The 12,646-nt window shown below is 39.1% G+C and overlaps 1 protein-coding gene across 4 annotated transcripts in view; it reads left to right on the top strand.

The window, feature by feature from the left end:
- The window catches only part of acot7 (acyl-CoA thioesterase 7), a 76,516-nt gene extending 65,435 nt beyond the window's left edge, over positions 1-11,081 (top strand). For all 4 annotated transcript variants that reach the window (XM_088082340.1, XM_042491913.2, XM_088082339.1 and 1 more), the window contains one exon: positions 10,567-11,081. In XM_088082340.1, coding sequence (XP_087938466.1) covers positions 10,567-10,665 — 99 coding nt within the window. In that variant the 3' untranslated portion in view covers positions 10,666-11,081. The remainder of the gene's footprint in view (positions 1-10,566) is intronic.
- Positions 11,082-12,646: the final 1,565 nt, after the last annotated feature.

Below are 12,646 nucleotides of genomic sequence, written 5' to 3'. Positions count from 1 at the left end.
CTTCTGTGATGACTCCATCCTGATATCAGTGGTAACCACTGTATGAGAGCTGTGTGACGGTAAAGCTCCACCACGCTCAACCAATTTACAACCCTGCTGGTCACTTGTGGCTGCAGCGTGATTAGCTGTTTTTATATGAGCACCATTTGAATCTCTCTTGTCTTGCCAGTTCTGTCCACTATGCTTTGTGAGGAAAACCAATGATCAATTGATCAATCAATAAATGGGAGCGATATTCTGGTTGCATATTGCGGGGCTGCACCGTGACAGTGCATATATGCAACCAATTGGAATAAACTCGCGTCTGCCCTGCCCTGCCTCTCACTTATGTCCATCCTGCAATCCCCCCACCCTCTTCTCTACCAGCTCCACATAAGGGTGTTTTATTTTACTTAGAATGAAAAGTACAAAACAATTTAAAATCCATTAGGAGGCACACATGGGACTCTCATACACGCACGGCCAGACGGTCTACCATGGAACAGAGAAGCTCAGATTACAACACACACACACAGGACACGTGACTTAATTCTCTGCTCATTTCGCCAGTATATCACAATATCCTCACAGAGCAATAGTTGTTTGCTGCTATATTAATGCTGCGAGTGTTGCATACAGCACCTTTAAAGTATTTATATTTTCACCGAATATCTTATCCTTCCCTGAATCCTGTTCATCTGAAACACCTCCAAGCTTTCACTAATGAAATTTTCATGACATTGTGGCAAATTTTGCTCCAGTTGTGTTCTATAAATAGCCTGATCGAAAGGACAGCTTGTGCTATTTTTGACTGCAGGTGCTTTTCCCCCTCATTCTCTCATCCTCATTTCCTCTTGAGTGAGCTCGTTGCTGTACTATTTTTAGATTTGCCTGTTTTAGCTCAGCAGGGGGTTAGGGACTCTGTGTATGTCTGTGTGTGTGTGCGTGTGCATGTGTGTGTGTGTGCGCGTGTGAGGGGGTTGTAGATGGGCTGTCACCGACATAGCGCGCTGTGGATATTGCTGAATTGGGGAAAGAGGACAGCATGAGCAGAAGGGAGGATATCAGGGGGATGCCTCGCCTCTCAGCAGCAGTACCCTTAAAGAGTGCTGAAATAATATATGTGCACACTGGGCCAGTGTAGAAATAATCGAAAATCCCCGGAAGCACCTTTGACCAGCGAACGTCTTTGTTGTATTCATGATAATTTCAATGGGGTAACAGTCGCCTCAAGGTTAAAAAAACTGGCATGTTATCAGAAGGTCAGCACTTTGAATTCTAAACCAGTGGCCAGAGCAAAGAGTCTGAGTGTGGATGTGTGTTATAGTGTGAATGAAAAAACTGTGTGCACATTAGGCAGTCTTTATGCTGAGGCATAAATGTTAAGATAATAAGTGAATTAATTCTTGGCGAAAATAAAGAAGGTTTGGTCTCTCTCTTCTTTTTAAATATTTCATCATGTCTCTTTTTCCTGCTTTCTTTTAATCCATCTCTCCTTTTATCTCTCACTCCTTCTGTCTCTATTTATCTTTCTGCTTTCCTTCCATCCCCCTTTATCCTCCTTTTCTTTCTTTCTCTTGCATCTCCCTCCCTCCTTGCTGGCAGAGACTCAGCTGGCCTCCCGTGACACGAAAACAAGCCTGGTTGTCATGGCAACCCCCTGTAGTCCACATGAAGTGATGCACATTTATTTTTAGATGCCTCCCATTCAAGACAATCAGCAACGGGTTAACGGGTACACTTGTGCCATACAGAGTTGCAGATATTTCTGACTCTGTGGCAATCCGAGGCACAAAACACTCGACATACCGACGTTTGTTCTCGTTGTGCCTCAGTCTGTGAATCTGTAGGATGGTTAATTATGAATATGCAGCATCTTTGATCATACCGTACTCATGAATATACATAGAAGCCTATGATGCTTTATATTCATAGATTTCAATAATAATAGAACAAACACCTATGAACTTTCACCTATGGACAGATATGACAAGAGAAGTGTTGTAAATCACTTTTTTTTAATTTTATGTGAATGTGGCCTTTTCATAACAAAAGCTTTGTTAGAGTACTTCTTAGTTTCTTCAGTATTATTTGTAATACAAAAAAGCAAAAGTAAGAAGTTTACTTTTACCCTCTTTCTACCAACATGGAACTGGTTCCATTTTGGTTAATGCACCTAATATTGAGCTGTTCAGAGCATTACAACAAAAAATAAATTGGTCCAGAAGCCAAAAGATTGGTTCTCAGCTGAAAACCAAACATTTGCAGTTTTTACTTGACCTGAGGTATGAATCGTGTTGACATCAGTGGGCTTTTCAAACTCTACAGACAGGAAAGAAATAATGGTGAAGAAAACTACGGGAAGGTCAAGTGACAAATTGTTAGAAAAAAAAGAGCATGCTATAACAAATGTTTGCAGGTAATATATGTAACCTGGGATTTTGCTACTGTTGGCCCTCCACTAAAGACACATCCTTGATTGCTGTAGTTCCAAGTAAAACTGGTGGAAATGCAGGCTGGTTAGCTAGATAGCACCAAGGTTATGAGCATCCTGAACAGAACTGGTTCAAGAACCAGAGTTAATTTGTCAGAAAAGGTGTATTTGTGTTTTTACCTTGAAATTGGCTCCATCCACCCATTTATGTGGATATTCAATTTGAGCTTTGAAAAACAACAACGACAACACCTGAGTGGAAATACCAATAATGGGAAACATCTCAAAATCTCACCAAAAAAAACCTCAACATTTTATGCTTGGGGGAGGTGGAAAAGATGGTGTATTGGTAAATGGTAAATGTGACTGAGGGCTGTGGAAACAGATTCAGTGATTAAATGATGATGTATGTTATTGCTCAGGCCAGAGCAGTCTCTCTTTTGTTGTCTCTGGACTGCGTGACACACTTCTGCATACATGGGTGTTACTAGAACTTATCAGAGAGCATTACTAGCTCTTTATTGTCCAATGTACTCTCTTTAATTATACATCCAGTGTTTTCCTTCATTTGAGGTTTGACCAGCACTCTTTTAATTGCGTAATCTCAGTCAGCTCTCTTTTGCAGTGGCACCTGACTGGAGAATTAGTGTCACTTACTGCTTATCTTAATGGAGCAACTCCCAATATTTGCATAACAGTAGTGCTGGAAAAGCACATAAATTCACTTTTTTTTCGGATTTTCTTAAAATTTGTGCTACATTTGAATTGAAACCATACTCATGATTTATATCTTTAAATACTGCCATACATTTTCTAAAGCATACAAAAGCAATATGCACATTGTTGAATGAGTTTTTACAGGTCATGATCGGAGTCCATCCCTTTTTGAACATCAGCTTTTGAATGGAAATGTGCTTGAGTGAGGTGATTTAGTTCTGTGAATATCTTGTTTTATTTTAATCAAATAGTTGTCTCGTATTGCAGTTGAAAGCTCTGACTCATTTGACAAATTCTCCACTTCTTTGCCTTTTTCATTTATTGTTCTGCATTCATGAGATAGAATTTGTTGTCAGAAGAAAAACAAACCAATGACACACCACTACACAACGATAAATACCCATTGTAAATGTACAGATTATGGTATCACTTATGCAACACTACTGTTACTGTGCTGAGGCCCAGATTATTGAGGAATTGAAGGTGATTGCTGTACAAACTAAACTACGGATAGGAAAAAAAATGATATCATAGAATAATAATCATGACTGAACAGATGGATTCACAAACAGAGGTCCTTTTAGTGTTCAGAAAAAACAAGCATAGAGTATTTGAAAGGATTCAATTTATGTCTACAAATGAAACACTTTTCAGGATTTTCTAAAATGTCATCTTTTGTGTGTGAGTGTATCTTTCTCTCTTTCTGTCTCTGTGTCACACATAAACATATAGCTAAGTATTCAGACTTATTTTTTGAGCTACAGCTTAGTGCTACTTCTGAGACGTTGGCATTTGGCCCATGCCCACTCCAGCCTGGATGATAACAGCCTGTGTCCACACAAAGAAGCCCCTCTGGCATTTTGCTGGCATCGTCCAAGCAATCCATTTTACAAACCTTGTCTCTTGTCCAAGTTTACATAATTTGTCACACATTCAGCTGTCCACCTAAGGGACGACCTTCCGGCCAGGTGAAACAGCTGTTTTTCTTGGCCGTTTGACCTGATCAACCAAGGCTCTGAGGTCTGACTTTGTCTTTGTTTCGAGTGGATGACATTCAAATTGATAAATTTATGTGACTTTATGATAACTCTGGGAATGTTGGTACATGTTGGTTCAAACAAAAAAAATTCAACAACTATTGGACATGATGTGAAATTAGGTTATATCCTAATTACTTTCATTATACTCTGACCTTTTCACATTTAGTGTTTTAAGTAAAGTGTCTCAACAGCTGTTTAATGCTTTGACATGAAATTTGGTTGTGACATTCATATATTTGGTGATCTCTAAGCTTTTAAACCTGTGCCATCAACACTTTTTGTTTAGTTCCGATGAGCAAATGTTTCCATGCAAACTTAGATGGTGAACATGGTAAACATACATGGTAGTGGGTCAGCCAGTCATCAAAAGATTGGCGTTTCCAGTTCACATGTTGAAGACAGTGAACCCTGAATTGCTCCAAATGGCTGTGCCATCAGTGTGAGGGTATGTGCATGTTTAAACTGAGTAACCACTTGATGCTCCTTCAAAATGGAATCACTATCCAGAGACCCCAATGTTTAAATACTCAACTTTACAGCTGAAATAAACATGTTTACTGCCTGTTACAAAAATAGGTTTCTACTTTTCAGACTGGACTGTTCTCCTGCTGATAAACTAACAGTTTTTTGGATTGAAAGAAAATTACTGGAACATTTAAGTCCCTCGCTTGTTTTGTTTGGCCTAGTGAAATAAAAAAGCTAATATTTTAACAGGTGGCAGCAGAAAAACACCACCTGGAAATATCTTCTTGGAAACAAGTTAATTCTGAGTGAAAATGCATTTTGATCCAATCACAAGAAATAATGCCAAAACCAAGGAGCGTAGGAGAAATTGCACATCAGTTAATTTTAAATTAAATCAGACAATCCAGTGTATGAATAGTTAGACCTTAAGGCCTAGACACACCAAACTGACATAATCAAAGAGCTAGCAGCGATGAAGGCTGATTGTTGCATTGCCTCATGTTGCCTGTGTCTTGGCCAAAAGGTTGTGTTTAAACACACGGAAAAGACTACAGCCAATGACAGACCAACGCGTACGTTCTGCACCTGTATGGAGAAAATAATTCTCCATACCAGCATTTGGTTTGTATTTGTCATGATGGCCTCAAGATGCTGGTTAGACAGTTAACAAATTAACAACACAACCTGATGTTAAAAGAACAAAGGATATTTACAGTGTGAGAGAACGATAATACAACTACAAATTGACAAGCTCAAAAGCTAAAAATATAATATAACCTGATATAACAGCTTTGTTTTGATCTCACACACTCTTGACTTTAGTCGTTTGCTTTCCTCACTTGAGTTTCTCTTCACTTTCTCCGAGCTGAACGACCAGTCAGAGTGATTTCTCTCACTGACGGGCTCTGCCATCTCTGACACCATTTGACCGTCAGGGCCCCAATACTAACCTGTCCTTCACTCACTCAGTCTCATGTTCTCTCCTGCCAGAATCGTCTTTTTTTCTTTTGCTTTGCTTTTTCTTTGGATAGAAACTTTAGAGGACCATACTGTTATTAACTGCCATTCTTCATTAGCAATAGTCAGGAGTACAGTTCCTTTTAATAGCATGTTCATTAAACTATCTCAAGCTGTAGTTGACAATGGTTTTAAAAGTGTAATTAAATAATGGTGAAGTCCTCAGGGGCTTGAGTGACAGAGAAAGAAAGATGAAAAGAGAAAGGAGAGAAACAATGAGAATAAAAGGTAAAAATAGCCTGTAGACATCGTCGATAGATCATACATGTCATACACACCTAAATGGCTGTGTATTACTCAGGGTGTAATTGTTTGTGTGTGTATATATTAATATATTTGTGACACTCTCAATTTGCATCCCTGAATTTACCCTCTGTCAGCACATTATACACACACGCGCGCACACACACACACACACACACACACACACACACACACACACACACACATAAACATTAAGATGTTCACGCTTTAACAATGTATAGCTAATCTACCACATGTCTCTGGAACATTTTGTTGATTTCTTATAATGTTACTCAGTGCCACCTTGTATCAAATAGCTGTTCTTCTCTCTGGTGACTGTAAAAAGAACCAACAGACCAATGATCTTTTAAACATTATTACTTTTCACTGCTGGTCAAAGGTAGTCTCCCCCTCATCTTCCTATCTTTCGTGTTTTATTTGGCTGTGCTTGCAGGGCTGCAGTCCTTCTGTACTATTTTTGGGCTTGTAATGAAATCATTTTAAACCAGTGTTCTGTGTTAAATGATGGATGCCCTTGGTACGCACAGCAGCTGTTCTAAATTAGATGATTTATAAACCTCTGTTTGGTGTCAGGGTTCCAAATCAGCTTGTCGGGGCTTATTTCAATAACACTGTAATGACCAGCTCCCTGCACATTTTTATACTCACAGTCCAGTTGCAAATAAAAGCCTGATATTCCCGCTGAAGTAGACAGTGGATTAATATTAACTCAAAAAATATTATAATCATAGAGGCTTTGTTTGTGTAGCTGTCTGCCTTCCAACTGTTGATTATCACTTCAAAAGAAAATGCTGTTGTGCTGTTATGATTTTGGAAAAATATTATATGATATAACCTTTTTTGTTGTGATTTGTTACAATATACAGCAGTGAGACATCACTTATGCTACTTATGTATTGTAATATTAGTATATTCCTTTTATATGAGCAGAGAGCAACACTTGATTTGTTTGTAAAACCTGCTGCCGCCCCCAACAACACACAGGAAAAAAAGAAAGATTTTAAAGGCTTCTGTTTATCATCTGATATCGTATCCATGAATTTTCTGTGAGACTGTACGCAATCTGTAACTTTCAAACACTGGAATAAGACTCCAGTTGTTTACATTTTTATGAATGAGGAAATGAAGGACCAGGAAAACCAGGAAATGGAGATTTTGAAAATCAAATAGTTTGAGCAGAGTTTATTTTTATGTTAGGGCTGTTTATCATTTATAAGAGGCGAGGAATCAGTGCAAAATGGGGAGGCACTTCAAACAATTTTTTAAGCTTTGGGGAGGGAATTTTTTTGGACATTCAACTTTAAATGGTCATATTTTTTTATTTATTTAAAATACCCACCGAACCCCAAAACCCACAGGTGGGTTTAAAAGGCATGTTTTCTTTAAAAATCTCCAAAATCAAATAATTTTTATCACAGCCAGAAACATATTTAAAAATATTTTTATTTGTGGTGGATGGAGGGTCATGCATTTTCCCCCAGTCATCACAGCCACCCCATACTCTGATAAATAAATTACAGTCCCTAAATGTTTAAAAACACTGGAAATGTGGTGAAACTTGGTCCCTTCCTTCTTTCTTTCTTTTTTTGGGAAGTCAATGACCTGGAATTATCCATTACTTTCAGTTGAATGGCAAAAGCAAAATTGACTGAGCAGTATGTTGACTGTTATATAAGCAGAATACAACAAACACACCAAAACAACAGCTGTATGCTCCTCAATCTGCACTACAGAGATGGATCATATCAATGTTCAGTTTGTAGCTTAGTGTCACTATTTTATTATTCTAATCACATTTGAGTCATGACCCCTGGGTTTGTTCCTGGCATGATGTTTTGCCATATCTGTTACCACCCTGCTCTCTCCATAAAGTTAAGACGCCATCTGTCAGCTTTGCACCCAGCGTGTTGCTGAGTGGCAGGTGCTCTTGAATCTGCCAACCACCTGGTGTGTGCACAGCAAAGAGCCTCCTATCTCAACATGTCATTGATGCAAATATTCGCTTGTACAGGTTTACATACAAACATGTACAAGCTTACACATACAACACACTCGCGAGCTCCTTTAGAACGTTGTGCAGATAAGGGAGTGGGAAAATGGGCAGCTCCGTCAAAGTGAGTGTTGACAGTGTCACTGGTGGTAGTATTGTTGTTAAAGTCACAAGATTGCCAGGCAGTCTAATTAAACTTTGCAGGCCAGAGAGTGTGCTTCCTTCTACGAGTCAGTCAAACTGAGCTAAGTGAAAGAGAAGATTTGGTCTTCACAGGTTCTTCGAAAGTGCTGCTTAGAATGAAAACAGAGGTGATTCATAGCAGCTGTAAATCCAAGGGGGGTGTGTGTTCCCAGAGTTCCTTGATGTGATGGTGCAATCAAAGTGTAATACCAATATATTTGGTATATGGTATGCTAAAACTGATTGGAAATGTGTATATAACACCATTTAATAGGGGAAATTTATTTACCCCATTACTTAAGACACTGTTAGGCAACCTGTATCTTATGTGATGGATTGTAAAATTCCTTTACTTCTTTATAAAGATTTAAATGACCTTGTTTCTCCATACATCAGAGATTGTCTTTCATTTTATGTTCCAGCCAACCACTCTATTTTGAAATGTTCCTCGTATGTGCCATAAAGGTCCTGGTGAGAGAGCCCTCTGTTTTTATGCCCCTAAACTGTGTTTCTCACTGGCTCTTGATAATAGTAAGGTGAGCTCAGTACTTTTTAAAAGGAAATTAATGGCCTCTCTTTTTTAATCTGGCTTTTAATTTTCAACAGTGTTACAGCCTTACTTTTAATTTTTTTTTTTTTACTTTACTTTATCCCATTGTTTTTTTTGTGGGCTTTTACCTATATATGTATACATTTCATTGTTTTATTTTTGTAATTTACTAGTCTTGTAAAATTCAATTTGTCTCATTTATTCTTTTTTTGTCTGTGTGGTTTCAATTTTGCTTTGTGAAGCACTTTGGAGTGCATGTTTTATGAAAAGTGCTTTTTAAATCAAGTTGAAAAGTAGTTATAAAAGTAGATGGTGCTACAGTACAATGGTACAGCTGAAAACATTTGGATTCATCCAGCTGGGGACTGAATATTCACATCCGTTTTCATGGAAATCTGCAAATTACCTGTACTTATCCTGTCATGGACCAAAATATTGGTTGAAGTTGCAGTCTTAACGATTCAGTCCTGGTTGACTGGTGATAATAAATACGATTTGATACTACAGGGTTCAGAGTCCTTGGGCCGCAACACAATCTACTGTAATTTTAATGAAAAAAAAAAAGGCTTTAATTTTATGCTGCACACAGCATGAGTCTGCAGACAGCAGGGCACAGCGAAAGGAGTTGGTTACTTTGCTAAGTTGGAGTTTAGCTTGTGGTCTGCAACTCTTCACCTAACAGCTTGTAGGTTTCTCCTTTAATTTTAAGCTGCGGCATGAAAGCAGCAGTATTGCAGTCAAGACCACATAAACAGAGACCAAGTCATGATCAACGCCAGAGTGAATTGAGGCTGAGACAAGACTAAGACCAGATCAGTGCGAGTCCCACACTGCATGACACACCCAAAGGATCAAATGTGAAACCTACAAACGATAGGCACATCTCACATTGATCTGACAGATGCACATTCCCATGAAAATACCCTGACAAAACAAATGAATGAGCAAACAAACAAGTAGTCTGGAGCTGAAACCAACTTGTTTTATACTTCTTTGCACATACAATGTTTAACTCCACATTTCTTGTCTTGAACATAAATCCAGAGTCATTTTTGAGTCTGAGATGAGACTGACACTGCCAAAATGTGGTCTTGAGACCAAGAAAGACCCCAAATACCAAAGCATTGACTAGCAGTAGAACAGCTTTTTGTTTTTGCAAAGGTCACCTTTGAAACCTAGTTGATAATATTGCAAACATGTAAATATTGTAATATGGCATTAGTGGGCCATAGGCTCAATCATTGTAGTGTTACCTCATTAAGAATTAGATAATGTCTTCACAAACGTTAATTTAAAAGACAATCTCTGTGATTATTACTCTAAGAGAGCTTTTGGTGCTGTTAGATAAGAAGACAACAGTCATCAAAAAACCATTTGTTATCCTTTCAGTAACTGTACAGCAAAATTCACATAAAATTCATGAAATCTGCTAATTTGTTGCCCTGATTATGTTATCTCAGGACCAAAGAACTGAACTTCAGGGCAGGCTTACTGACACACATCACAATCCTTACAGGCATTGCAGCCAACATAACAGAAATACAATTGTTAATGTACAAACATATTCATAATGCTCTCAGCTGTCTATGTTGCTAAAATGCCTTGAAAAGGCAGTTTAGGAATTTAAAATGTGTCATGTGTCCTGCACGTACCTTGCAAATCACCTCATGTGGTTTTAGTCAACTACTTAGATGCATTGTATGTCTTCACTCTAAAACGCAGAGCTCCTCCAAGTTTCAATCACTCATTCTGTATTTCATTAAGAAGATGAATGGCAATTACAACGACACCGACTGGTAAATTAGATCAGAGCTTCATGCTCACAGTTAATGTAATAACCGCAGGGGAAACATTCCAGTGCACATTATGTGTAAGTAATGAATGTGTCTCAAAACAAATTTTTTGTCTTTTTCTGTGTTTTCTTTAGATTGAGGGAGAGGAGGAGCAAAGACGCTTTGAGGAGGGCAAAGCTCGTTACCTCCAGAACAAAGCAAAAAGACTCGCAGATAAGGAGCGCCAGCAGTGATGCCGTTGCTCACCAGAGTTCAACGTCTGCAACAACAGTATATCAGCCCCACACAACACATACAGTATGAAGGAAAACAAACCCTTCTCTCCTGTTCTGTAATTGTAGCCTCCTATTAAACCTGAACCTGTGATGATTTTTTTCCCGTGCTTTGCACCAAAGTGTCCACATGTGGCTGTATATGTATTTAAAGTAAAATAGTTTATTTTGGGTTTATTTTTGATTGATGTATGAAGACTATTGATGATCACTGTCAGTGCAAAGTGACAGTCTGACTGTAGAAGCACTATTTTATTCTAAGAAGATTTTTAAGTATGAAGACTTCATGATCGGTGTCAGTGCACAGTGATAGTCTGAGCGCAAGGAAAATGATGAATAAGTGAGTGAATAATAATGAATAAAAGATCCAAGCGTGAGTCTGGGGCTCTCGCCTCGTGTCCTTGCTAGTTGATGATGATGATGTCATTGTCTTGGGCATGCCTTGGCAGAGAGGGCACACGCTATCCATATTTTCAGCACTGTGTCTTTCACAGAAAAATCAGGGGAGCTTGGGGGCTTTGACTCAACTCGCATCTCTCCCACGCCCGCCCTTCCCCCTCCCTCCTCCCTCCCTCCCTCCTCTCCTCTCCCCTCTCCTCTCCTCTCCTCTCCTCTCCTATTCTCTCCTCCCCCTCCTCTCTGCTCTCCTCCTCCTCTGCCTGTCTGTCACACTCTGACTCCAGCGTTCAGTCTGCCTTTACATGCTCTCCTGCTAACCGTCACGTCCTCATCCATCTCCATTCTTTTGCAATGTCACTTCCTTCCTCCTCTCATTCACTCTATTTGTCCCTCTGTCTCCCCGTCTTTTCTCACTGTCTAGCTCCCTTTGTCTGCACATGAGATGTGACAACTCATAGGACTAGAAATGTGTCTACATCGGCGTCTTTCTCTTTCCATATCGTTGCAGTTTGTGCATGTGTGCACAAAGAAAGATGGAAAAGATGAATTGAGGTCAGCAGAAGCCAATGAGAAATCAATATCCATGTGGCCATGCCAGAACTGAAAAGGCTGTGATTATTAACCTGTCATAAAAATTCCTGTTAATATTGAGCAGGATTGGTCCTCCATTTGAGTTTGTACTCTTACTCTTATACTTCAGGAGGAGGGGGTGGGTTTCAACCCAGTGCAACAGATGGCAAGACTAATTTGAGTTCAAACCAAAGTGAAATTCAAAGATTAAAGCCCAGTGAGTAGAGCAGGTTTAGACCACAAAAACATACGTTTTTGTTTGGACCTTTGCTCCTCCGCGTACTGTTTTCTTACACAGACAGAAACTGATTTGTCATTGGATCTCGAAGGTTATTGTTTTTTTCCTGTCTGTCCCTCCAGCCCAGTATGTGTGCTTTTCATTTCCCCCATGAAAATAAAGTTAGGCTCAAGCTGCACTGGGGGGGGGGGTATCTATTTTTAACCCCATCGAAGTCAAGGCATCTTGCGGGAGAAGGAGAGTACAGGGAGGCAGAGGAAGGAAAACACAATCCAGGGAGAGGGGATCCATCTCAGATGGCAAGACAAGACTTGACTTAGGAAATAGGAGCTTATTGAGAAGCATCTGTCTAATTCACATCAGCACGCCAGACTGTCCCCGTCCTGAAAACGTCTAATTTCTCATCGTTCACAATATTGTTCATTACTGTCTTCGACCATTTTAGCTGGTTGCAGCTGGCTTTTATATGTACAGAGACACAATATGGTAACCATGGTTACTAATGTGGAAAATTTGAAATGGAAGAGATGACATTATCAGAAATAGATGTTTCTCTTCCAGGTTAATCTGCTTTAAATTATTCAAGTCTCACATGTAAATAATGTTGCTGCATGCCACACATGACCTGCATTATATATCATACACTAAAAGGAAATATAATATGCTCATTTTCGGGTTCATACCTGTATTTAAGGTTTCTATTCAAACATGTTTACATGCTTTGATGTATAAAAA

Source organism: Plectropomus leopardus, chromosome 9 (assembly GCF_026936395.1).
Source record: "Plectropomus leopardus strain MGB_pleo_1.0 chromosome 9, ASM2693639v1, whole genome shotgun sequence".
Lineage (NCBI taxonomy): Eukaryota > Metazoa > Chordata > Actinopteri > Perciformes > Serranidae > Plectropomus > Plectropomus leopardus.
This window is presented reverse-complemented; position numbering and strand designations above follow the sequence as displayed.